The sequence below is a fragment of the Lissotriton helveticus genome, chromosome 2_1, assembly GCF_964261635.1.
Source record: "Lissotriton helveticus chromosome 2_1, aLisHel1.1, whole genome shotgun sequence".
In the NCBI taxonomy this organism is placed as follows: Eukaryota; Metazoa; Chordata; class Amphibia; order Caudata; family Salamandridae; genus Lissotriton; species Lissotriton helveticus.
Window position 1 is genome coordinate 1,279,662,397 of NC_136059.1, and position 27,966 is coordinate 1,279,690,362.

Genomic DNA, 27,966 nt, shown 5'->3' on the forward strand with positions numbered 1-27,966 from the left:
GTTGGTGACACCGACATCACAAAAATTAGAGCAGAATGCACAGTGAAAGTTTATATTTTTCTCTCGTTATCATCTAAGTGTGGCATTCCCCATTCCTAGAGTACCACTAAAATACCTCTCGAATGAGACTTCTCTACGTCTACCTACATGTCCCTGTGGAATAAAAAAAAACAGAACACCCCTCTCTCCTAGGATCAGTCCTACGTGGGCGTCTATAGGTGTTTAGCTTGTGATCTTTACTCTGATAGGGACACACTATCATTTGCATCTCTGCAACATAAGTTCTCCCTCTCTGATTTGGACTTTTACAAATTCCTAATAATTTATGCTAAAAATCTCCAAACTGGACCCCCTGCAGCCACCAATTTTCTCCACCTGTTTGTTCCAATCAATGCCCTTGATTGGGGCATGCTGCTAAACTACTACAACCTCCTCAACCTTCCCATCCAGTCTAAATGATCCACGTACTTCACGTCAATCATACTTATGGTCCACACGGCTCCTTGACTCCTCTTACGTTTCTCTTAGCTTTCTCTATTCTATTCGATTTATTTCCCTTCCCTCTATCTCGACACAGTGAAGATGGCAACATAGAAATGTTAAGGGAAGTATTAGTAATCTTGGTAATTGTACCAATCTTGTGTTTGCAATGTGACAATATTTGTCTCAACCGTACATTGCTTTATTTAGGATTATTTACATATATATTGTTCTTCGCTATATCTGGATGCAATTTATATACCACTCTGTATTTTATGTCAAAGGCCTTCAAGAAAATATTCTGGAAAAAAATAGCACAATGTAATTTGTTGCTTTCCTTGTTGCTGTTAAAAAGCAAATAAAAAGTTTATTTGTAAGAAGAAAAAAAAGAGAGATGCTATTGTCGTAGTCTTGAGAAGGAAATATCTATTAAACCATTCAAATTCCCAAGACAAATATCCCAGTGAAATATGAGGTTAAGCCTATGGCATCAATGTTGTAGATGGAAGGCCACATCTATGTAGCCTCGTCTCAAATTGCCACCTGGAACTGATCAGGCAGCACAAACATTGTTAGTGGTATCCAGCAGACGGAAGAATGATTGCCACAGCAATTATTGGCCCGAAATCAGACTTCTGTAACACGCATATGGTTGGCACCTCCTACAGAATATAAACAAGCTGCAAGTAATTCAGAATTCAGCAGTTAGGTCAGGGGCTAATCTTCAAACAAATGAACATGTGTTTTCAGCACAGAAAGCAACATATTTGGGGCAGGCTTACCAAGGTTTAAAAAATGCAACGCAGCGCACCAGCTAAAATTGCTGCACTGCGTGAAAGGGAAAGAGAAGAACAGCGCTATATCCTGTAAGATATGGCTCTGTTTTCCTCTCTCCCAGTGTTGCTGCACTTTAGGCTGTCATGCGACAACACACACACCCTTTCATCATAGTGCAGACTTTATCAAACAATGAGGCACAGGGTCAAGGCTGATTTGCATATGGCCATGTCTGAACTGGGGTGGTGTGGAGTGCAAAAAACGACGGATTTAGGCCCAGATCTCTGTACTGGGGTGAATGTATGACGTTGTTCTGCATTCTGTCCATCAACTGTTGTTTTTGCATTTATCAAACAAAGCAGTATTTTAGAACACCTGCTGCCAATGTTCTGTAGGGATGCATGGTTGGTAGAAGGAAACAGTATTTTTCCCTTACACTTATTGGCCTGTTTAAGAATAACACCTACATATGTCACCGTTTTGGCCATTGTACACGGACAATAGGAGGTGCTGGATAATTCCTGCATTTAGGGTTACAATATAAATCTGGTGACAGATAAGGTTGATATTTGCTACTAAACCACTCTTAGGAGGTCATTTCTGCAGAGTTAAATATGTATATTATTCTTGGCTGACCCACCTTAAATTTTCAATAGCCAGATAATATTACTGCCGCCTGCAGTAAGTAAGAAATATTTAAGAAAATGTTATTTGCTTTTTAAAGTAGAACTAGTACAGACGCAATCATAGAGCCTCGGAGTGGGGTAGATCTACAGTTAACACATGCAGTGAAGTTGTTTTGACATACTAAGCAAGAAACTTACATCTTACTTACCCAATATATGATGTCAAACACTGGATCACTTCCCACTCTGGAGCAGCAACATACACTGTTACTGTTAAATCTTATGTGTGTGAGATACTGCTTATTCTATTATTATTTTATTGAGTAATGCTTCTTTCTTTAATGTTTAATTTATGTCTGATTGTTCACTGCTAGGGCAAAGGCTATTTTTAGATAATTTTTAGAATGCGTAGCTTAATTGTGTATTGTCCATTTTAACAATTGTGTTTATGCATTTGACTTAATAAACATTTATAATGATGAATCTTCTTGCACCGGAACATAAGCTACTTTCTAATGTTGAGCTTTGCCCACCAGTACTGCTTGTGCACAGCGAGACCGGGCCAAACACTAGCTTCTTGTGGCACTGTATGGTGCAAGGGAATCTCAAGATGTGTTTTTCCCAGAGAGCCATGAAAGTGGATACTCCAGAAATATTTTAGGAAACATATTCGGTACTCTGCCATTACCTTGTCTTCGGTTACTTCTGTACAGCTCCATGCTTTTAGAAGAAATTCTCTCTTTTCATCATTCTTGAAACACGCTGAGAAGGAGTTACTTCTATAAGGACGAGGATTTCTGTGAACTGCATCAAGTTCGACATCACTCCAGATCTAAACCAATGACAAGGATCTTTGCTGAAAATGGATCTCATTTAAAATACAGATTCTTTCTATTTTGAAAAATAATATTCCTCTGTGGACACTGCAAGTTGTATTTTAGAAAGATGCTCATTTTTTTATGATATTCTGCATGTATTCACAGACTGTAGACATGCACAAGTTTCCAGTGGCGTAGCTAGACCTTAGACCACCCGGGGCGGTCCCTGCATTTACCTCCCCAAGGCGGCCGTATTGAAGAGCGGGGGTGCAGGTGGGTTTTGATAATTGTTGCCGCTCACGACGGCCACACTGAAGAGGGGGTTGGTGGTGATTGCTGCCCCAAGACGGTAGGTAAGACCTGGGGGGTGATCGCCACCTCCAAAACTCATGCCGCCAGGGGTGGACCGCCCTCCCCTTGCTACTCCACTGTAAGTTTCTATTTGAGAAGAACTAAAACATTATTTGGATGTCACAAAGCATCCTTTCAGAACAGAGCCGACACTAAGGTACAATAAAGCTTGATGCTTTGTTTGAACTTTTATTCTGCTTCCATTGCATCTTGTGGCCATTGTTGTCAGCTTCTTCTGTAGTGTATTCCATTGAAGTACATATAAAGTTATGGATGAATTGCTTCAATTAATATTAGGCACTGATAATTACCCCAGCAGCATCCCAGTCAATTGTTATTTTGCACACCATACATCCTCAGTTTGTCGTTCTTATTCGAGCAGGATCAAGACTGATTTGTATATGGCTAGGTCCAAGTTGAGGGGGCATGGTGTGGAAAAATAACAATGGACTTGGTGGTGGCCGGAGTAATTACCAGTGAGCAAAGTAATTGAGAGTAGCAGAAATGAATTCAAACATTTCATGTGCTATTTTTTTTTGTATACTTCAGAGTGACGTCCTAAGTGCAACGAGTAGGCATAGACATGGGTCTCATGCTGACTGTGGAAATGGAACCAAGCTGCACCCGCCTGATGAACCCCAATTAGTGTGAAACCAGTCTTGGGGTGCTACTGTTCCTATTCTTGGGGACCTAGCTTGGCAGATTGAACTATTTCTATTGAAGCAGAGTCAAGGCTGAGTTGTTGTAATATATATATATATATATATATATATATATATTGCGAGTGGGAGTCACGTGCTCCCGCGTGAATGCTTTAATCTTTATTGAAGTATTGCATATGTTGTATTTGTTTAAAGTATGTCTCACGAGCGCTGATGTTCAGCAGTTACGGTGTCCCTGGAAACGCCATACTGAGTGGTGGACTCGTAGCAGTTGGACGGCTTCAGTTGTTTCCTACTTCGAATAAAATCTTCTTAAACGTACTTGCTGTGCCAGCCTCTTCACTACAACTTGGCAATGAGCGGACTCACCGTATTCCTGCACCCACTGCAGAGATTTGAGCAGCTTCTGCATTCTGCCTGTTTCCTGCCATCTTGCTCTCCCGCTGGCTCCGTCAATCCTGCACACCGGACACTGCTTCATTTTTTTCCCAGCGACTCTACAGTTCTGCCTCGCTCGTGTTCCTGGTCGTGCAGTTCAGGCGACGCCCCTCCTAAGTTCAAGTACTACGAGTGCATGTGTGCCTGCTGGATGAAAAGGACACCGATGCATGATTCTACAGGTCCCCTCGTGACCCAGAAGTGATTGAGTCATTTCCGGGTCACAAGGGGAACAAAGGCCAGGCCGGTTAGATCCGGCCTGGCTGGCGAAGGGTTAAAAGGCCATGGAGCGCGAGAGTCTGCCTCTTTGACTCCTGCGCGCCACGGCCTGCCCTTCCAGCCTCTAGGAAACTGTAATTATTTTTCTCCCCCTTTTTTCTCTTCTTACAGGTGCAGAGAGGAATTGACGTCAAGAGGCCACATAAAGTCAGGTCTCCACCACCAGGACACATCCGGGCCAGTGGTGGCCCGTAACTTGTTCTTTCTTTGTTGTGTCTGCCGATCTGCCAGTTTTTATGGGATGGAGGACTCTGACTTCGTTCGTGTTGTTCGGCAGACGATCGGCTGCCCGATGGACTAGCGCGGGACCAGTGCGTCTTCTTGCCTAGTTAAGCGCAGATAGGGACATGGCATGACCTTGCAGTGAGTTGGTAGGGCCTGATAGTTTATATAAATATAATATAATGGATTGGCTAGGGGAATTTTTGAGGCAGGGCATGACCTTTCAGTGTAGGAGGGTAGGGGGGGCCAGATAGTCGGTCAACTACGCTGGCCTGTGGCGGTAAGGTCATGATTGGTGAGCAGTTAATTTAAGGTCCTTAGGGGGCAGCGCCATTCTCGAATGGGGTCGCCCAAAGGGAGGGACAAGTGGTCTCTCATAGAACTCCAGGGGCAGTTACAGCCTGTTGGCTACATGGGTATGGGGGAGGGGACAGTCACACTTTCTCTAGACTGGTTGGCCACCCCGCACGTGCATAATGACTCCAGTAAACGGCGCAGAGATGCAAGGGCCCCCTTTAATGGAGTTAATAGAGAGTACGGGGGTAACCAGGGAGGGGGTGTACCCCCACGGTAAACGGGCCCTCTGAGCATGCGCACTCCGACAGGAGGGCGTGGATAATAGGGCGTACAGGGGTAACCGGGGAGGGGGTGTACCCCGAAGGTAAACGGGCCCTCTGCGCATGCGCACTCCTTTCAGGAGGGCGTGGTTTAGTGATAAGGATCTGACACCAGTTATTGACCTTGCCGTAGGCCCAAATAGGTACGCAGAAAATATATTGTATGTGATTGATATGTTAGTCTCGGATAGGAAATACCTTGTACTAGAAATATGTTAGGTTAGCCATCTGATAGCTGTATATATCAATTGTAACGTTTTCTGCGTAATTGTGTAAATAATGTTTATTTCAATTTTGATTTATTTTGTATGTTTTAATAAATACGGCCAGGGGGTCGAAAGGCCCCTCGCCTTCCAAAGAAATCCATCTCATGTCCTGTTAATAATGTTGGTTAACGGAAGGGTGGGGGCCTCCGGCAGTCCCTGGCCATAGCACATAGCTTAACATTAGCCTTTGTTCTTCTGATTAAATGCGTTGGCAAGGCAACGCGTCTGCATAATTATTTCGTATCCTGCGCTGCCACCTAACTTTTACTATTTACATTGCGCTTAACTTTTACCTCTTTTGTTTTTGCACTGCTGCTGCTTGAGACACAGTCTTTATTTTTAAAAACAGTGTGAATTATTCTTCACACAGCCAGCATTCTATTAATGACCCTCGTATTTTGCATCTGCGTTATTTTTATGCTCAAAGCTCAGTGTAAATGTGCACGTATCTAGAAGTGCAGTTAATAGTTCAGTTGCATTTACATTTTAAAATCTACTCACATTATTGCAAATCTTGGTCACATTATCACCATGGCTTCTGTAAAACAATTTCAACACCTGCTTCTTTCTTACACTCGCCCCGCAAACCAAATATCAAATGGCGACAATGGTTGTAAGGATTTTACGATTATCTTGTCTCAATCAACGCAGTGAAATACTCTCCTGCAAGCAAAGTAGCTATCTTGTATGGATGTCTAGGTATTGCTGTACAACATGTGTTTGAGAACCTTCCCTAATGTTCAGCACGAAGTGGATCAGGTGATGATTGGGATGTACATAAAGAAGCCTTAGCACGCGGTTCCATGTTTAAATATCGATTCCAAGAATATAGATGAAAAATATCGATGTAAAAATATTGATTACAAAAATATCGACTCCCTATATTTAAACAGGTAAATACAATAATATTGAATCAAAAATATAGATGTAAAAAAATATCGACTTTAAAAAATAACATAACTTAAATTAAATTAATTAAATAATATTAATATTATTAACAAAATAAATTAAATGTAATGTATAATTTAACTAATTCTAACAAATAAACTTAATTTAATAAATGTAAACACAAAAAAGTACATATAAATATATTTAGTTAAATACATTTTCGTAACTATTATCTTTATTTAATTTATAAACTTTTTTAATGATATAAAAATAAAATAAACACATATATAAATAATTTTAAATAAAATCAAATATTCTATATTTAATTAACACAATAAACTAAACAAAAAAATAAAACGTACATTTAATAAAAAAATAAAAACATTAGTAGTTAAAACGTTGGATAGCGAGGGGGTAATAATCACTATTCCCACCCCAGTGAGCGCAACAGTAGAGAAAGCGCTGGATAGCGTAGGGGTGACAATTACTTTACACACTCCAATTAGTGCAACAGTAGGGAAAGCGCTGGATAGCGGAGGGGCCAAATTTACTACTCCCACTCCAGTGAGCGCAACAGTAGGGAAAGCGCTGGACAGCGTAGGGGTAAAAAGGACTATTCCCACTCCAATGAGTGCAACAGTAGGGAAAGCACTGGATAGCAGAGGGGTAACATTTACTATTCCCAGTCCAGTGAGTGCAACAGTAGGGAAAGAGCTGGATAGAGGAGGGGTAAAAATTACTATTTCCACTCCAATGAGTGCAACCGTAGGGAAAGCGCTGGATAGCGGAGGGGTACAATTTACTATTCCCACTCCTATTCCCACTCCAGTTAGTGCAACATTAGGGAAAGCGCTGGATAGCGTAGGGGTAAAAAGGACTATTCCCACTCCAATGAGTGCAACAGTAGGAAAAGCGCTGGATAGCGGAGGGTAGAAATTACTATTCCCACTCCAGTGAGTGCAACAGTAGGCAAAGCGCTGGATAGCGGAGGGATAAAAAATACAATTCCAACTCCAATGAGTGCAACAATAGGGAAAGCGTTGGATAGTGTAGAGGTAAAAATTACTATTTCCACTCCTTAAGTGCAACAGTAGGGAAAGTGTTGGATAGCAGAGGGGTAAAATTTACTATTCCAACTCCAGTGAGTGCAACAGTAGGGAAAGAGCTGGATAGAGGAGGGGTAAAAATTACTATTCCTACTTCAATGAGTGCAACAGTAGGGAAAGTGCTGGATAGAGGAGGGGTAAAATTTACTATCCCCACTCCAGTGAGGGCAACAGTAGGGAAAGCGCTGGATAGAGTAGGGGTAAAAATGACTATTCCCACTCCAATGAATGCAACAGTAGGGAAAGCGCTGGATAGCGGAGGGGTAAAAATTACTATTGCCACTCCAGTAAGTGCAAAAGTAGGCAAAACGCTGGATAGATGAGGGGTAAAAATTACTATTGTCACTCCAGTGACAATAGTAGGGAAAGCGCTGGATCACAAAACAATAAAAAACAAAACCATCAACATTGTTATTAAATTTAATTTCCAATATTAACATAATTAATATATACATATATATACATATAACATAATTTAAATATATTATTAACAAAGATAATAAAAATAATTAATTACACATTATTTAACACTATAATACCCACAACATACACCTAAAATTAATTACACAATTAAATTGAATAATCCCTAATTCATTAATAAAAATGAATGTATTATTTAGCAATTAATCAATACAAAATTAATTACTTACCACCTTTCACACCATTTACACATATTAACACCACAACACACACCTAAAATTAATTACACAATTGCAATTAATAATTACTAATTAATTAATGGTAATCAATTAAAACATACTTAATAATTAATCAATTAAAATGTATTTACTTACCACCGTTCACACCATTTACACATATAAACACCCACAACACACCTAAAATTAATTACAAAATTACAATGAATAATTACTAATTAATTAATAGTAATTAATTTAAAAATATTTAATAATTAATCAATTTCAGTTTAATTACTTACCACCCTTCACACTATTTACACATATAAACACCACAACACACACCTACCATTAATTAAACAATTAACATAATTAATTATTAATTGACTAATTGAAATTAATTAACAACTAATTATTAAACTATTATTAATTAATCAATTACAACATTAATTATTCAATACATTTTATATAATTAAATTACTTCCCATCCTATTCCCTATAAACCCACAAACCGCTACGGAAGTAAAATCGCAATATTCTAATTTAAAAAAACAAAATTAACTACTATAAACTATTATTTGAATATATATTTGAATTACTTCCCACCCTATTCCCCTATAAACCCACAACCCGCTACGGAACTAAAAACGCAGAATTAAACTTAAAATAAATTAATAACTAGTAATATTCATATAATAAAATGACAAACAATTCTCATTAAAAACACTAAAATACATCACATTTTTTTAAAACAATTTTATTGATACAAAAAATAAACAATGGGCATTTTTAAAGACCTTCAATGCAGACAGTAATATGGCAAGGCAAAAAGGTGAATCAAAGCAAATACAGCGGTACATTTTAAAAAGGAAAAGCAATATAATCATGGCATTACTTCAGTCCCCCCACCCGGCTCCCGAGACCCCTCATCCCCTCCCCCCTCTATTCGGAATCGGTCTCATTGTCCAACAAATACATCACATTTTTAATAAATCAATATTTTCATAAACAATATTTATCACAAAGATATTTTTGTAATCGATATTACTTACCTGTCAGTCAATATTCTTTTCAACTATATTTTTGTTGTCGATATTTCTGCCCCATAATATTTTTGCAGTGATATTTAGGTCCCACGATATTTCTCTTTCGATATTCCTGCTCTGCACCTTAGCACGCATGTCTAAACAGTATGCTGAAGAACCCAGCATTGTGCTTGAGCTGCACCATTTCTTTTACTGCAAACAACGTTCTGATGAATGCGTAGAGGACTACATTGCTGAGTTAAGAATCTTTGCAGCAAAATGTGAATTTGGTGCCACTAAAGACATGTGCATTAGGGATCAGTTTATTTTTTCATGTTTCTCTAAAAGAATTCAAGAACGGCTGCTTAGCTGCAAAAATCCTACTTTAATAGAAACATTTGACATTGCTAAAGGACTAGAACGTGCAACTTAGTCTTCAAAGATTTTGCAAGAAAGTTAAATACATCAAAATGTCCACATCGTGGAGGACAATTCCTGAGGCACAGTAAACATTGGAAATACATTATCAAAACAACCACCTAGAGAACCCCTAATAGATGTGGATCTAAGAATCACTTAGGGAATTCCTCTAGTTGCCCCGCTTCTTGAAAAAGATGTTTGTCCTGCAAAAAAATTGGACACTTCCAGTGAAAAGTGAAAAAAGTGAAAAGTTACATAATGTGGTTTTAGCAGTTGAATGCAATTCTATTGATCTAGGCAAAGGACCTTGGGGTGAAGTGATCATCAGGTATGTTCCTTTGCAAGTAAAGGCTGACTCAGGGTCACCTATTACCATATTATCTGATGTCACATTCCATGAAAATTAGGATGACAGCGTTGTCCTCACTCAGTCTGATGTTAACCCAAAAGCTTTTGGAGAGACAGATATTGATATTTTTTTTTAATTCCAGAATTGAATGCTTAGGCAGACGTACTTTTAGTAAGCTGAAGGTTGACTTAAAAGAAAGGAACAACATAGGGTGGATAGACTTCGCAAAAATTGGTTTGTCCAAAGCCAGGTGTGGAACAACCCATTGTCCTTGGTGACATTCCAGCTGGTTACTATGATTACAATGAATTACAGGATGTAAATGTATCTAACCTTTCTATTATAGCGCCTAACATTGAACCTAATGTATCTAATTCTTCCTTTTCAGGGCCTGGCGTTGATCATTTTCTTGATCAATTTCCTTCAGTTTTCGACAACAAAGTTGGTAGCGTCATTGGATTTGAACACAAGATTTGCCTCTACTCATTGCGCATCCAGTTATTCATAAAGGCCGTCCTTTGCCATTAAGTGCTAGAGTAGAATTGAAGAAAGTCTTGATAAATGTACGCAATAAGGGTATCATTAAATCATGACATTCATCGGAATGAGTTTCTCCCATAGTTTAAGCCCAAAAAAGGTTTGGGGAGGTCAGATTGTGTGCTGACTTGCGCTCCCTCAACAGCAACATCTTGGTGGATTGTCAGCCCTTTCCCAAAATCCACAATTTGTTGGCTAATTTGGGAGGAGCAAAATATTTCTCCACTCTAGGCTTGAAATCGGCATACCATCAGATTCCCCTTTCTGTTGATTCACAAGAGCTTACCACTTTTGTGACTCCATTTGGGGCATACATATACCTAAGACTACCTTTTGGTTTAGCTTCAGCTGCCAGCGTATTCCAGAAATTGATGGACACCTTACTGGAAAACATTCCTGGTGTGCATGCATACTAGGGCGACATTCTGGTGTACGCTGGCAGTCGGGCAGAGCTCGACAAAACCCTAGTTAGAGTACAAGAGGCACTTTGCAAAGCTGGAATGGCCCTTAGACAGGACAAGTGCAAGTTTGCTGTCAAAGAACTGGAGTATTTAGGATATACACTTTCACTCAATGGTATTAAGCCCAAATTTTCTCTGATTAAAGCTATCAGGAATGCCACTCTACCAAATGATAAAGAAGTGCTTTGCTCTTTCCTGGGACTTGCGGAATACTATGCAAGGTTTGTCCAGAGGTACGCACAGATTGTGGAACTACTGAGGGGTCTTTTAAAAAAAGGGGCTAAATTTGTATGGTCAAATGAACTTCAGTTTGTGTTTGAGCATGTCAAGAAACTTATTGAAGAGTCATCAGCTTTACATTCACTTCAAGAGGGTCAGAAATGTTTCTAGACAGTGGATGCCAGCCTCACTGGTCTTGGAGCTGTATTAGGGCAATGAGTAACTGGCAAAGATCATACTGTAGCCTTTGCGTCTAGAACACTTCACTAGCAGAAACATGATATAGCACCATTGAGATGGAGGCTCTTGCATGTGTTTGGGCCATTGAAAAATCTAAATCATACATCGGGGTCGTGAGTTCAATTTATACCATGACCACAAGCCCCTCATGCATTTACTCACAAACAGTGGCCTGAACAAAGCATCAAACAAAGAAGAGGGATCAAAATTATTCATAAAAAGAAAAGTTTCTAAGAGTGAATGAAGGAAAATGCACCTTGCTTATAAAACTGCCCTCACACACAGCAAACTGTGTCATGCTACATCATAGGGCTGCTAACACACCTCCGTGTTTATCCTACACTGGAGGTGGAGCAATAGGGAGGGAAAGACAATACAACATACAGTGCAGAGTTAGTGAAAACTCAAAGGTGAGAAAATAGTGCAGAATCAGTGATAATAAAAGCTGGTCCCAGGGGATCCTTATTACAATTTTAATATTGGATCCCCTGTCCAGGATTTAAAAAGAAATCGTGGATGCTAGGTAGAGGAACTTATTATGAGACTCCACCTGCTCCACACTGCATAGGTGTCGACATGTTTCAGCCAGCAATTGACAGTGCCCCGGCTTTCTTCAGGACTCTCACCTCAGTGACTCCGCTTAAACCTTCTAAAAATTCAGAAGTGAGAAAAGGGGAATATCACCTTTAACAAAAGAGCCCTTCGCTTTGTGAAGGAGAACCGAGTTTATAAAAACTCAAAATGGCGGGGAGGGGAACATCTTCCTATTGGCACTCTTGCTTGCGAGGTAAGCTGTTGGCAGACAAAGTCGTCTCTCCAGCCCGCCACGTAGAGCCTTTCCAAACTCCAAGACTATAATTTCATTATCAAACATATTCCTGAAGGGAAATTCTTTAAAGCATACTGTCTCTCAAGAATGGCTTCATGTGAAGCACCCTGTGAAACGGATAACATTGAGTACGTAGGTGCTGCCGTTGATGCTGTAGCTGAATGTTCACCCATTACAGAGAATGAATGGAACACTGCTTATGCTAATGATGCAACACTTTAAAAAATTAAGATATTCCTTACAAGTCCTTGGCCTGAAAGCAGAACTTTACCTGTTGAAATGAAAGCATTTGCAAATGTGGCTGATGAGTTGCCTGTAGCACATGCTATGATTATGTGCCATGATCTTTTTGCTCCCCCTGAGGTTCTATGTAATACAACCATTCATACTGCTCATCAAGGACACTTAGGCATTACTTAAACCTGTCAATGTTTAAAGCAATACTATTGGAGGCCGTCAATTGATTCCCAAATTAGGACCATGGTTGGTAAATGTTCTGAGTGTCTGTTATCAGACAAACATTGGAAAACACTTTCTTCTCCTCTTCATCCTGTCCCAGTCACAGAGAGTCCAGGGGACAAGGTCGGGCATCATTTTTCTGGCCCATATGAAACTTTACCAACTGACAACAAATATTTAATTTTGCTTGTTGACTATCATACCAAATGGATCTACTTTTGTTTTTGCAATGGGGCAACCACTGAGAATGCCATTACATTTTTGAGAAACGTGTTTGACATAGAAGGTTCTCCCTAACATATTGTGACCGACAATAGCACACATTTCGTGTCACAACAAATGTGTTCTTTTTTAAAGTTGCATGATATATATCACTTTAAGGTTGCACTATATTCACCTTCCTCCAACAGCTTAGTTGAAGGGGTAACAGAATTATCAAAGAGGGAATACAAGCTGCAATTTCATGTGGTCAAGACCCAATGGAATTTGCACATGGCGAAGTGTGGGCCCACACCCGGCCACAGGTATTGCTCCCTTTGTTCTTCTTAGAGGTAGGAAAGCACGCACTGTTTTGCTTCCCAATTGGTTGAGTGAGAAAGGGGGTAAAGGTAACATTGCTGTTACATTCAGAGAAAGTGTGCAATAGAAACAAAATAGCATGAAAGAACGCATTAAGGCAGGCAAGCATTCAGTGGTCCAAACCATTCAGAATGGAGACTGGGTCCTTATTAAGAGCCCCAGAAAAGTGGGGAAATGGCGCTCCAAGTTTTCATCGCCCTTAACTTTGGTACAGGTAAGCAAGGGTTCGGCCTTCCTTGACACCAATGGTTGGTTGGACAAAAGATCCCTGGTCAAAATTTCTAGTTCACAAGCTGACATCATTAACGAACATTCTGACATGAATACAGAACAGGTATGACTTCCCTGAAAAGTGTGATTTGCAACCCAATCCATGTATTGTGCCTTGTGCACCTGCACCAGACGCTACACCTCAGACTGCAACAGCACGTCCGATTGCAGCAACACTTGAAATGAGTCAGACTACCAATGGAAAAGGGTCTCAGCAGAGACAAATGCTGCATAAATTGAAGGATTATGTACTAAACTGAATTTCCCCTAGAATAACTTGCATTTATGTTTTTGTTTATTACTTTTGTCTATTTCCCTTGTTTTTCATGCTGTTTAAGGGAAAGATGTTGTGATGTATATATTGCAAGTGGGAGTCACATGCTCTAGCGTGAATGCTTTAATCTTTATTGAAGTATTGCGTATGTTGAATTTGTTTAAAGTATGTCTCATGAGTGCTGATTTTCAGCTGTTACGGTGCCTTGGAAATGCCATACTGCGCGTTGGACTCGTAGCAGCTGGATGACTCTAGTCGTGGTTGTTTTCTACTTGGAATAAAATCTTCTTAAACTTACCTGCTGCGTCTACCTCTTCACTACAGTTTCAAATTTCTGGATCCAAACTGAGGTGACAAGTCATGCAAAATAACGATGGACTGAGATGCAACCCTAAGTCATAACCAGTGCGTGAGATTAATACAAGCATTCCATACAACATTTGTTTTCTCTTACACACAGTACCTTCACATTTATTTAAAGCATGTACAATGCAATACAACAACCATTACAACAAAGTCATTATAACGCACTACATTTAATCGCAGTCATTGCAACGCAACATCCTTTACATCACATGACATTACAAAGCAGCCATTACAATGCAAGTCACTACAACGCATGCCATTACAACAAATGCCACTACAACGCTTGCCATTACAACACATTATAAGGTAAGAAATGGGAAATAGTATTTTTTACCCCTACACTATCCCACACTTACCCTACATTGGCACTCACTGGAGTGGGAATAGTATTTTTTACCCCTACACTATCCAACACTTACCCTACTGTTGCATTCACTGGAGTGGGAATAGTCATGTTTACCCCGACACTATCCAACACTTACATTACTGTTGCCCTAAAAGTATTATGCTTTGTAATGGTGTGAGTTGTAATGGTATGCATTGTAATGGAATGTGTTGTAAGTGTAGTTTCTAAAAATACGTTGTGATGACATACGTTGTAAAATCATGCATTGCAATGGATGTTGCGATGTAAAACTGTGTTGTAAAGGTATACGTTGTAAAGTTTGCGTTGTAACCAGTCCTATTCACAATTCAGATTATCCTTTAACAACACTTTATGGTGTTCGGTATAGCATGAATGAACACCTGTCTTTCGCACATGCCTCTAGGAAGAAGTGCCTTCTATATGTTACCGTGCCCTCATAACAAACTGTGGTGTAAAATCATTTCACATTATTTAATCTGTCAAAGTGACATTGCTCCTGTGTGAGTTGACCTGAGCGGTGAAGCTGATATTAACAATTGTTTCAGAGTATATTGTTGTAGGGATTCTGAATATAGAAAACAGAAAATACATTTTTAATTTGCCTATGACTGTCGCACCAAGGGAGCTGCACCAAATGTGTCACTTATTAGTGTAGTCAACTATTTCATACAATTCTGTGCAAGGGGTAAAAAAGTAGGAGAGGGTCAATACATATGTATTTTCCCATTTTAGGGCCTACAGGAATAGTTTCTAGTACCTACCAAAAACCGGAATATATTTACACCAACCTTGGCATGACTGTAGAAATATATATGTATAAGGTATGTATGTGTGTGTGTGTGTATATATATATATATACATATATATATATATATATGCAAACTGTTCTCGCAATGGCGCAAGTAAAGCCCCCACTCCAGGTGGTGATTAAAAACGCATTTACTGCAGCTAATGCATTTCGACCGTCCCATCCCAGACTCTCTCAAAGCCGGCTTTGAGAAAGACCGGGAGGGTCGAAAACGTGTTAGGCACAATAAATGTGTTTTTAATCACCACCTGGAGTGCGGGCTAGCACGAACAGTTTGCTTTTTTACACAGGGCTCTGTGCCCCGCTGCTCTGCACCAAACTTGTTTGTTGGAAGCGATCTGGTGTTCATAGGAATCCAGGTTTGCATATGTTACCTACTGGCAGGCGCCAGTAGATAGTTATAGTTAGGACCTTGTTTCTATTCAAAAAGAGTTTTTTCTTTTGCCAATATATTTGGCGCCGTTTGACGAATCTTCGTGAAATATTCAAAACTAATGGCCCACACACTTCAGCTGCTATGTTGAAAATGTTGGGGTGATTCGTCAAGCGGTGACCGAGAAAAAGGGGGAGGTCCCAAATGCATTTTCACCATGTTAATTTTCATAGGAAACATTAGACACAGCTGCTGAACGGATTTACACCGAATTTGACAAAAAGGTAGCTCTTGGTTCAGAAAGCACTCTTTTTAGTAAATGGTGTACATCCGTTCAGCAGTTTCTGAGAAACTTAAATATTTGTCAGATATCCAAGTGGGAATGTAGATAACCTTGTGCCTGCAATCTGATTGGCTGCCAACACTTCAAACCAGGAAGTGTTGGTAGCACATCTTGTGACTCGGTTGAACAGAGTCTCAAGAAAAAGATGAAAAAATGTCCCCAAAAAATCAAGAAAAGGGGTCAGGGTAGAAACACCCTTACCACCTAGGCCTGCTCAGGACTACCCAGAGAGACCCCAAGGGCCACAAAAAAGCATTCAAAAATATATTTTTGGAGGGATTTACGCTGGATCCATGAATCCGGCCCAAAAAAAATAAAGCATGGACTACTGCGCTTTATTTACTTTAAGCCCCCGGGTGGGCCAGGTCCGAGGGGCAATTTAAAACATGAGATGCGGAGACCACCACCTCCCTGGGGCTTATGGATTGAATGCGCTGGGTCTCCATGGCCCCCCGCAGCTCCCAGGGACCTCCACCTCCCCGGGGCTTTATTTAAAAGAAATGCATGGGGGACTCCTGCCCCCCATGCAGCCCCGGGGACCGCCACCTCCCTGGGGCTAATTATCTTAAAGGCGGGGTGCATGTGGCCCCCTGCAGCCTTGGGGCTAAATTCAAAAGATGCGTGGAGGGGGCTCGAGCCCACCCATGGAGCCCTGGGGACCGCCACCTCCCCGGGGCTATATTCAAAAATAAAGTGGGGGGCTCAAACCCCCCTTACAGCTCAGGGGACCACCACCTGCATGGGGCTTAAGTAGTGTAGGAAGGGGTGGAGAAACCCCCTCATGGAGCCATAAATGGCCCTGGAGACTGCCAAAAACCCAGGGCCGTCTCCAGCAATGTCCCAGGGTGCCCACCCAAAAAATAAAGAATAAAACACAGGGCAGGCCCTGGGGGATGGTTTCTCAGGGCCAAAACTGGCCCAGGGAAGGGGGGCCACGCGGTCCCCCTTCGTTAACAAAAATTCAACTTTTTTTAGGTCGAGGGACCTATAAGCTGCGAAGCAGCCTCCGGTCCGGAGAATTAATGTTACTTAGTAGGGCTTCAGAACCCGCCTCCCTGCCCTGTCTGTCCACCATTGGCTGGCTTCCTAAATGGAGGCCAGCCATTGGAGGAGAGAGCCGTCCTTTCAAAGAAGCTCCGTCTTTTTCGGATTTGGGGGCGTAAGTTTTGCTGTTCTTTAGACAGTGACGTTGCCTGTCACTCAAAACAGCAAAACACACCCCCAATCCGAAAAATTTCAGAAGCTTGAGGCCGCCATTTTGTTTCCTTCGCAGTGAAGGTGAGCTGTTCCTCACTGTCCTCTTGCCTTCTTCCCCCTGATTGCACTCGTGATTTTAGGTCGAGGGACGGCAGAGCACTCCTTGGTTCCCCCCCCCCCGCCGCCGCCGCCCGCCCCCCCCCGCCGTCTACGCGAGCTCCGAGGCCCGCACGGCACAGCGTCTGGGGAGGCAGCTGCGAGTCACGGGGATCAGCCAGGCAGGCATTCTGCAGCTCAATCATTCTCCTCGGGCCGCCGCATGGTAGTCTAGTAGCCCTGAGCTTGATCTCAGCAAAAGCTCCACTGGCCCGCCACTAGACAGGGAAGAGTGTTTCGGTGTGGCCCGGGCTGGCACGACTTGACCCAGATGTCCCTGTTCCCTTGCTGCTCCTCGCGGTTTCTTAGCATTAGCATAAAGCCTGATCCCGAGTTTCTGTCTCTCTTCCCCACCCCCCTTCCCTCTGCCCGCAGGTCTCCTTCGTCTCTCGTCGCACCCCCCCGCCCCCCTTCGTCTTTCCTCGCCCCCCGTTTCCGCTGCTCACCTCCCTCCACTCTCTCCCCACGGAGCTCCCATCTCTCTCGTCTACTTAGCTCTGAAGGACACTCCAGCAGTCGCGACGCCGTGGAGAACACACCTCAGCCCCAGGACGCAGAGAAGCCCCCCGAGCCAGGGTAGGGTCTGACCTGGCCTGCCCCGGATCAGGGTCCGAGCCCGGAGGCGCAGCGGTGAACGCGAGTTTGAAGTCCCATCCCCTGGGTAAGTGCAGAGCGTGCTGTTGTGTGATTGCATCTTGTATTCTGCAAAGTTAAGCATCAGTGAACCAGGAGAGAGGTTAGTTTAGTCCAGACACTGACATACATGCTAGGGGCATTTTAATGGGAAACAGATCCGAGAGCCAGAAAGACGTTTAAGGATCAAATGGTTTCCAGACATGTTGGATAGCGGGCATCTCTCTTAAAATGATCGAGAAGAAACCAGCAAGCCACGCAGGGCCCGCAAAAGGAAGCAGAAAAGATTCTTGGAAAAAGTGGTAGAAAGCATTAGTCCCATCTTCTACCTTTTCCTTTCTTCTTCGCCCACTACTCCTCCTCCTCGCAGCTTGACTGGGACATGGCTACTTTCAGTTGGGCAGAGAATGATCAACCGGCAAAAGGCTGTCTGCTTCACACGCCCCCTTTCCCGTGAGGTGACAGCAATCGTGGCCCCAGTGCCACCCGGAACAAAGACCCACTGAGCCGGTTAAACCGATTAGCGTCGTCTCTTCGCTAACCCAGAGGGCGCTGGCAGTTCAGCTGCCAGGCGGTTGTAAAACGCACGGCTATCAGTTCACCGGTGGCACAGACAGCGTGCCACCTGCCAATCCCTGCACAGAATCAGAGGCTGTCGCACATCAGGGAAGCGTCTGCAGCCCCCAAAATAGGCCACGTTTTACAGTCACTGGGGTAAAATTGAATTTTCCTAGTCTGTCACTTTAAAATGAAGCATGCTGTCCAAGGAGTGTTCGTTTTAAAGATCAACTGTACCTCCTGCTAAACACCATAGAATCCGAAACCCAAACCGGGTGAGAAGTATAGACAAAGAAAATGTGTTAGAATGTTTAACATATTAAAGTAACAACTGACCATGATTTTAAAAGGCAGGGGTATCACAAAGTGCAATAAGGGGCACGACAATAGTTGGAGACTAATGTAATGGGCAGAAGTTGGGGTCTGTACGTTGCCATTAAGGTGGTCTAATTAAATCGCCAATCTACTTTTTGGGGTGACCACAGCGCTTTATGAATATATTTGCATTTCGATCCATTCCAGAGTGTGCACACCATCGGAGCACAGATAGGATTGTTGCATCGAAAATTACCATAGTATCAAGAGAGCTGCACTACGAACCACAGAGCAAGCTAAATGCATTACAGAGGATGCACAGGATATACAAAAGGGATTACAGCAAAACACACAACAAAATCCAAAACAGTACCACTGCAGTGTGCAACCTGCAAAAGCCTATATCCAACAAACCAGAGAGTTAATGCGGGATGACATCTGACAAATGCTGTGAAACAGTTTATGGTAAAGAGCCTTTGCCTGTAAAAGAGAGAGGTTGACTCAAATAAAGATCAAAGCACCACTAGCAAATAACGGTAACACAAACTGCTGAAGAGCTGATCGCACATAATGCAAGTGACACATCAACCACAAAATAATAACATTACTATGGACAATGCAAAATAAGAGTGGAATGTGAGGGGGTTAGCTTGGTGCAAGCCAGGGAGCACTCTGTGTGCCAAACAGCGACAGATACTCCAAGTTTCAAGGTGCAGAGTAGTGAGTGCAGGTACAGAGTAGTGAGTGCAGGTGCAGAGTAGTGAGTGTGTGCAGAGTAGTGAGTGCAGGTGCAGAGTGGAGTGTGCTGTTGAGTGCAGAGTGCTGTGTATTGGCAATGTAAATGACAATGCCATTTATTTATGATTTAAAGAAAGAAAAAGAAATGTCATGAGCAATGCCAATAGCTCTACCTTTAATGATGCCGAGACCATTGCATTGTAAATGCTTGTTTTTAATTGCCGGGCCCTGGTGGATAAGGTTCCCAGGGCTGAACAGCTCTCTGTTTATGGAAAAATCCTTACAATGATGGCGCTGATTGACTGTTCTCTCTCCTATAGTAAAATCAACTGGTGAATGCCGAAAAAGGTGCCTTTATGCAAACGGATGAACCCGTATCACGGGTTTCCATAAACAGAGACGATTTTTGTCGCACCAGCACAGTGATGTAGTTTCAGTGGTTTAATATGGCGACGGGATGGAGAAGGATTAGGGACGAGTTTCATGGTGTAGTTGTTTTGTGGGAACTGGTCCGTCTTCACTTGCAAGAATGCTCTTCAGCGTAACGTCTCTTTTTTAAACTGAACCACGGGTATGGGACACTTCGCAGAACGGGAAAACACTGAGGATACACACTGTTTAATCACAGTAGTGAAGTAAGTCACTGCTATTTGTTTTTTCAGTGTGCTTGGCATGGGAAACATTTGCCTAAGTTAGAGGTTAATGTTATTTACATACTTTCCCAGTAACCCAGTTCGTATGCGGATGAGGAAGTGAACGCATCTATCAGACCATTTAGTTGGAAAAGGCTCTCACCTCTCTGAAACTGACCGATTTCAATGAACTTACTAACACATTGAGAAGGAGTATTTGGACTATTTGGTAACACACGGTTCTTTAGGTCTCGGCAACGAGAACTATTGTCGCCATGTAAGCTCGCAAGGGAGTACAGAGCGGTGCACGAGCCGACCAGGGTCTGTGGACGCGCACACACAAAGGCAGGCAGGCAGGCACACACCAGACAGACACAGACAGACACACGCACACACGCGCACACACGCACACACACACACACACACACCCTCCCTCTCTGTCCACTCCCTCTCTGCCGCCCCCCCCCTCTACCCCCACTCACCGGGCTCTTTCCCTCTGCAGCGGGTCAGTCACGGCAGCAGGCAGGCTCGGTGTCTTCTCCGGCGATCTTCAGCTGATGTGCACGCTCACGCTGCGTCTCCTGCGCGCCCACCACGCTGTTTCGCGCCCGTTGATCCTCAGCTTGTGATTACTACTCCTTCTAACCCGGATTCTAAATTACTATTTCTTGGTTCTCTAACTCCACTCTGTTGATTCGTAACAAACTGATATTCAGCACATTTCACAGTCTCGCTTTTGCTTCTCATAAATACAATAAGATTATTTTAAGCAATGTCTACCCTTCTTTTGGTTCTGTGCCTATTATGCTTCGGACTATAGAGTTTTAGAAAGTGTGGTGGAAGATTCCATGATATCAGCGGCGTGCACAGTGCAGAGTGAGTGTGCAGAGTAGTGAGTGCAGAGTAGTGAGTGCAGAGTAGTGAGTGCAGAGTAGTGAGTGCAGAGTAGTGAGTGCAGAGTAAGTGTGCAGAGTGAGTGTGCAGAGTGAGTGTGCAGAGAGAGTGTGCAGAGAGAGTGTGCAGAGAGAGTGCAGAGTAGTGAGTGCAGAGTAGTGAGTGCAGAGTAGTGAGTGCAGAGTGAGTGTGCAGAGTAGTGAGTGCAGATGAGTGAGTGCAGAGTAGTGAGTGCGCAGAGTAGTGAGTGCGCAGAGTAGTGAGTGCAGTGTAGTGAGTGCAGAGTAGTGAGTGCAGAGTAGTGAGTAGTTAGTGCAGAGTAGTGAGTGCAGAGTAGTGAGTGCAGAGTAGTGAGTGCAGAGTGAGTGTGCAGAGTGAGTGTGCAGAGTAGTGAGTGCAGAGGAGTGAGTGTGCAGAGTAGTGAGTGCAGAGTAGTGAGTGCAGAGTAGTGAGTGCAGAGTAGTGAGTGCAGAGTAGTGAGTGCAGAGTAGTGAGTAGTGAGTGCAGAGTAGTGAGTAGTGAGTGCAGAGTAGTGAGTAGTGAGTGCAGAGTAGTGAGTAGTGAGTGCAGAGTAGTGAGTGCAGAGTAGTGAGTAGTGAGTGCAGAGTAGTGAGTAGTGAGTGCAGAGTAGTGAGTAGTGAGTGCAGAGTAGTGAGTGCAGAGTAGTGAGTGCAGAGTAGTGAGTAGTGAGTAGTGAGTGCAGAGTAGAGAGTGCAGAGTAGTGAGTAGTGAGTGCAGAGTAGTGAGTAGTGAGTGCAGAGTAGTGAATGCAGAGTAGTGAGTAGTGAGTGCAAAGTAGTGAGTAGTGAGTGCAGAGTAGTGAGTGCAGAGTAGTGAGTAGTGAGTGCAGAGTAGTGAGTAGTGAGTAGTGAGTGCAGAGTAGTGAGTGCAGAGTAGTGAGTAGTGAGTGCAGAGTAGTGAGTAGTGAGTAGTGAGTGCAGAGTAGTGAGTGCAGAGTAGTGAGTAGTGAGTGCAGAGTAGTGAGTGCAGAGTGCAGAGTAGTGAGTGCAGAGTGCAGAGTAGTGAGTGCAGAGTAGTGAGTAGTGAGTGCAGAGTAGTGAGTGCAGAGTAGTGAGTAGTGAGTGCAGAGTAGTGAGTAGTGAGTGCAGAGTAGTGAGTGCAGAGTGCAGAGTAGTGAGTGCAGAGTGCAGAGTAGTGAGTGCAGAGTAGTGAGTGCAGAGTGCAGAGTAGTGAGTGCAGAGTGCAGAGTAGTGAGTGCAGAGTGCAGTGCAGGTATGTGCAGTGCAGTGCAGGTGAGTGCAGGTGAGTGCAGTGCAGTGCAGTGCAGGTGAGTGCAGTGCAGGTGAGTGCAGTACAGGTGAGTGCAGTGCAGTGCAGGTGAGTGAAGTGCAGTGCAGGTGAGTGCAGTGCAGTGCAGGTAAGTGCAGTGCAGTGCAGGTGAGTGCAGTGCAGGTGAGTGCAGTGCAGGTGAGTGCAGTGCAGTGGAGTGCAGTGCAGTGCAGTGCAGGTGAGTGCAGTGCAGGTGAGTGCAGTGCAGGTGAGTGCAGTGCAGGTGAGTGCAGTGCAGTGCAGTGCAGGTGAGTGCAGTGCAGTGCAGGTGAGTGCAGTGCAGTGCAATGCAGGTGAGTGCAGTGCAGTGCATGTGAGTGCAGTGCATGTGAGTGCAGTGCAGTGCAGGTGAGTGCAGTGCGGTGCAGTGCAGTGCAGGTGAGTGCAGTGCAGGTGAGTGCAGTGCAGGTGAGTGCAGTGCAGGTGAGTGCAGTGCAGTGCAGTGCAGGTGAGTGCAGTGCAGGTGAGTGCAGTGCAGGTGAGTGCAGTGCAGGTGAGTGCAGTGCAGTGCAGGTGAGTGCAGTGCAGGTGAGTGCAGTGCAGTGCAGGTGAGTGCAGTGCAGTGCAGGTGAGTGCAGTGCAGGTGAGTGCAGTGCAGGTGAGTGCAGTGCAGTGCACGTGAGTGCAGTGCAGTGCAGGTGAGTGCAGTGCAGTGCAGGTGAGTGCAGTGCAGTGCAGGTGAGTGCAGTGCAGGTGAGTGCAGTGCAGTGCAGGTGAGTGCAGTGCAGTGCAGGTGAGTGCAGTGCAGGTGAGTGCAGTGCAGGTGAGTGCAGTGCAGGTGAGTGCAGTGCAGTGCAGGTGAGTGCAGTGCAGTGCAGGTGAGTGCAGTGCAGTGCAGGTGAGTGCAGTGCAGTGGAGTGCAGTGCAGGTGAGTGCAGTGCAGTGCAGGTGAGTGCAGTGCAGTGTAGGTGAGTGCAGTGCAGGTGAGTGCAGTGCAGTGCAGGTGAGTGCAGTGCAGTGCAGGTGAGTGCAGGTGAGTGCAGTGCAGTGCAGGTGAGTGCAGTGCAGTGCAGGTGAGTGCAGTGCAGGTGAGTGCAGTGCAGGTGAGTGCAGTGCAGTGGAGTGCAGTGCAGGTGAGTGCAGTGCAGGTGAGTGCAGTGCAGTGGAGTGCAGTGCAGGTGAGTGCAGTGCAGGTGTGTGCAGTGCAGTGCAGGTGAGTGCAGTGCAGGTGAGTGCAGTGCAGGTGAGTGCAGTGCAGGTGAGTGCAGTGCAGTGGAGTGCAGTGCAGTGCAGGTGAGTGCAGTGCAGGTGAGTGCAGTGCAGTGTAGGTGGGTGCAGTGCAGTGGAGTGCAGTGCAGGTGAGTGCAGGTGAGTGCAGTGCAGGTGAGTGCAGTGCAGTGCAGGTGAGTGCAGTGCAGGTGAGTGCAGTGCAGGTGAGTGCAGTGCGTGCAGTGCAGATGAGTGCAGTGCAGGTGAGTGCAGTGCAGTGCAGGTGAGTGCAGTGCAGTGCAGGTGAGTGCAGTGGAGTGCAGGTGAGTGCAATGCAGGTGAGTGCAGTGCAGTGGAGTGCAGGTGAGTGCAGTGCAGTGCAGGTGAGTGCAGTGCAGTGGCATGCAGGTGAGTGCAGTGCAGGTGAGTGCAGTGCAGTGGCGTGCAGGTGAGTGCAGTGCAGGTGAGTGCAGTGCAGGTGAGTGCAGTGCAGTGCAGGTGAGTGCAGTGCAGGTGAGTGCAGTGCAGGTGAGTGCAGTGCAGTGCAGGTGAGTGCAGTGCAGGTGAGTGCAGTGCAGGTGAGTGCAGTGCAGTGCAGGTGAGTGCAGTGCAGGTGAGTGCAGTGCAGGTGAGTGCAGTGCAGTTGAGTGCAGTGCAGTGCATGTGAATGCAGTGCAGTGCAGGTGAGTGCAGGTGAGTGCAGTGCAGTGCAGGTGAGTGCAGTGCAGTGCAGGTGAGTGCAGTGCAGTGCAGGTGAGTGCAGTGCAGGTGAGTGCAGGTGAGTGCAGTGCAGTGCAGGTGAGTGCAGGTGAGTGCAGTGCAGTGCAGTGCAGGTGAGTGCAGTGCAGGTGAGTGCAGTGCAGGTGAGTGCAGTGCAGGTGAGTGCAGTGCAGTGCAGGTGAGTGCAGTGCAGGTGAGTGCAGTGCAGTGCAGGTGAGTGCAGTGCAGTGCAGGTGAGTGCAGGTGAGTGCATTGCAGGTGAGTGCAGTGCAGGTGAGTGCAGTGCAGGTGAGTGCAGTGCAGGTGAGTGGAGTGCAGGTGAGTGCAGTGCAGTGCAGGTGAGTGCAGTGCAGGTGAGTGCAGTGCAGGTGAGCGCAGTTGAGTGCAGTGCAGTGCAGGTGAGTGCAGTGCAGGTGAGTGCAGTGCAGTGCAGGTGAGTGCAGTTGAGTGCAGAGTGGTGTGTATTGACAATGTAAATGACAATGCCATTTATTTATGATTTAAAGAAAAAAAAAGAAATGTCATGAGCAATGTCAATAGCTCTACCTTTAATGATGCCGAGACCATTGCATTGTAAATGCTTGTTTTTCCTAGTGGTATAGCTTTTGACGTCCCGCTCTTTCTGAGACTATTGCATTGGCGTTCATTTTTAGGTATGAGTAGATTCACAATATAGAGATACCTTTCTGTTTCTTCAGCACCATGCCGCACTTGTTTTTCACCAGAGTTTTTCACTCGCACCTTTTTCTGTGTAGTCACTGGAGTGTTCACACACACAGGAGTTCTAGATTGACGCAAGAGAGATTGTGGTATTGCACGCTTAGTTGCACGTCCACTTTTTCGAATTGTACACTGGAGATGGATTCAAAATTTGATACGCTGGTATTGATTGGGTCGTTGGACACGGAGCTCACTATCTCATATTATTTATGTATTATGTATTTGAGGTTCCTGATGAGTATCATCAGATTGATTGTTTTAATGTTACCTTTACAGTTCCCCTGACAAAGGATTATGGCAACCCGAAATGCATTGGGAAAAGAAGGAGTTTGTTTTCTTTCAACCAAGATTATAATTGTGTATAAGCAATGTGAAGTAACATTGTTCAAGAAGCAATTATATGTTTCAAATGTCAACCTTACCGTCTGTTATCACTATTTACAGGATTGTGCATGTTTGTACAAATGTATAATTAAAACATTGAAGAAAGACAAAAATAAGGCATTACAAAAAATGATTTATTGCTGTCAGTTTAGTTACGCACATTCATTGTGGTTTGAACCTCCATAGTCTATGAGTAGTGCCCCTTGCATGCAGTGTACATTTTTTGTACCCCAAGGAAGTCTAATTGAGTCTGCCATATCCCTACCAGATAATGAAAAGACTATTCAAAACAGAAATCTGAAGGAGAGAAGTGGCATAACAGCCACAGCTGCCACTTTGGTACTGGAGAATTAGATATGTGGCCCAGCCTTCTGTGACCGCCTATGATACAAAGCACATCACCTAATCTCCCTGTGCCTAAACACAAGAAAAGAAACAAATTGTGTAATCTAGTCAAGTGATCATGTAAAGCGCTCCAACTTGTCTGAACCAGGTTTGGATTATATAAAAGTGTAAAAAAAAGGTTCCTGATTGGAAGATTACAGAAAGGTCAGTAGAATCTGGAAAATGTCAACCACATATTTATCAAGGGTAAGAGAGGTGATGAAGGGGGTAAACAGTCAAAATATCGACTTCAAAATATCGAATGGACATAATATCGAGTTTTAAATATCGAATGGACAAAATATCGACAGGACAGAATATAGACATCAAAAATATCGTTTTTAGGTCTCGCCTAGACGAAAGCAAGGCGAAGCTTTGCTGTCTAAGGCGAGACAACTAATGTTGTTACTTTCAGGGGTATGAGGACTGCAAAGTGCCACGCGCTTCAGGCCGAGATTTGACCTCGTGAGCGCGCACAGCCCATCTCCTGCCTCGTCAGTTTCAGTTTTACACAGGCTTCTACAGTGTGCTACTTTGTTGCAGTTTTAAAGTTTCGTTTTTGTTCTTACTGGTTCAGGGGCAGTGCAGCGCATACTATTTTACAACACACACCATTCTACAGCACACACCATTCTGCAGCACACAACACTCTGCGGCATACAGCACTCTACAATGTACACCACTCTACAGCACACAGTATTCTACATCACATAGCACTGCACTCTACAGCGCCACGCACTCTACAGCGCCCCGCACTCTACAGCGCCCCGCACTCTACAGCGCCCCGCACTCTACAGCCCCCCGCAGCGCCCCGCACTCTGCAGCGCACCGCACTCTACAGCGCACCGCACTCTACAGCGCACCGCACTCTACAGCGCACAGCGCTCTACAGCGCCCTGCAGCGCCCTGCACTCTACAGCGCCCCGGGCTCGACAGCGCCCCGCGCTCTACAGCGCCCTGCAGCGCCCTGCACTCTACAGCGCCCGCACTCTACAGCGCACCGCACTCTACAGCGCACCGCACTCTACAGCGCACCGCACTCTACAGCGCACCCCGCTCTACAGCGCCCTGCGCTCTACAGCGCACCGCGCTCTACAGCGCCACACGCTCTATAGCGCCCCGCAGCGCCCCGCACTCTACAGCGCCCCGGGCTCGACAGCGCCCCGCGCTGTACAGCGCCCCACAGCGCCCCGCACTCTACAGCGCCCCGCACTCTACAGCGCCCCGCACTCTACAGCGCCCCGCACTCTACAGCACACCGCACTCTACAGCGCACCGCACTCTACAGCGCACCGCAGCGCACCGCACTCTACAGCGCACCGCACTCTACAGTGCACAGCGCTCTACAGCGCCCCGCGCTCTACAGCGCCCCGCGCTCTACAGCGCCCGCAGCGCCCTGCACTCTACAGCGCCCCGGGCTCGACAGCGCCCCGCGCTCTACAGCGCCCCGCGCTCTACAGCGCCCCGCAGCGCCCCGCACTCTACAGCGCCCCGCACTCTACAGCGCCCCGCACTCTACAGCGCCCCGCACTCTACAGCGCCCCGCAGCGCACCGCGCTCTACAGCGCCCCGCGCACTACAGCGCCCCGCAGCGCCCTGCACTCTACAGCGCCCCGGGCTCGACAGCGCCCCGCGCTCTACAGCGCCACACAGCGCCCCGCACTCTACAGCCCCCCGCACTCTGCAGCGCCCCGCACTCTGCAGCGCACCGCACTCTACAGCGCACCGCACTCTACAGCGCACCGCACTCTACAGCGCTCCGTGCTCTACAGCGCCCCGCGCTCTACAGCGCCCCGCAGCGCCCTGCACTCTACAGCGCCCCGGGCTCGACAGCGCCCCGCACTCTACAGCGCCCCGCGCTCTACAGCGCCCCACAGCGCCCCGCACTCTACAGCGCCCCGCACTCTACAGCACACCGCACTCTACAGCGCACCGCACTCTACAGCGCACCGCACTCTACAGCGCACCGCACTCTACAGCGCACCCCAGCGCACCGCACTCTACAGCGCACCGCACTCTACAGCGCACAGCGCTCTACAACGCTCCGCGCTCTACAGCGCCCCGCAGCGCCCTGCACTCTACAGCGCCCCGGGCTCGACAGCGCCCCGCAGC

General features: G+C 45.4%; 1 protein-coding gene across 1 annotated transcript in view; it reads right to left on the minus strand.

Annotated features, from left to right (window-relative positions):
• The window catches only part of LOC144820239 (melanopsin-like), a 992,733-nt gene that overhangs the window by 161,801 nt on the left and 802,966 nt on the right, over positions 1-27,966 (minus strand). Inside the window, exon 8 of the mRNA XM_078677835.1 lies at positions 2,572-2,715. Within this exon, the coding sequence (XP_078533961.1) occupies positions 2,572-2,715 (144 nt within the window). The remainder of the gene's footprint in view (positions 1-2,571; positions 2,716-27,966) is intronic.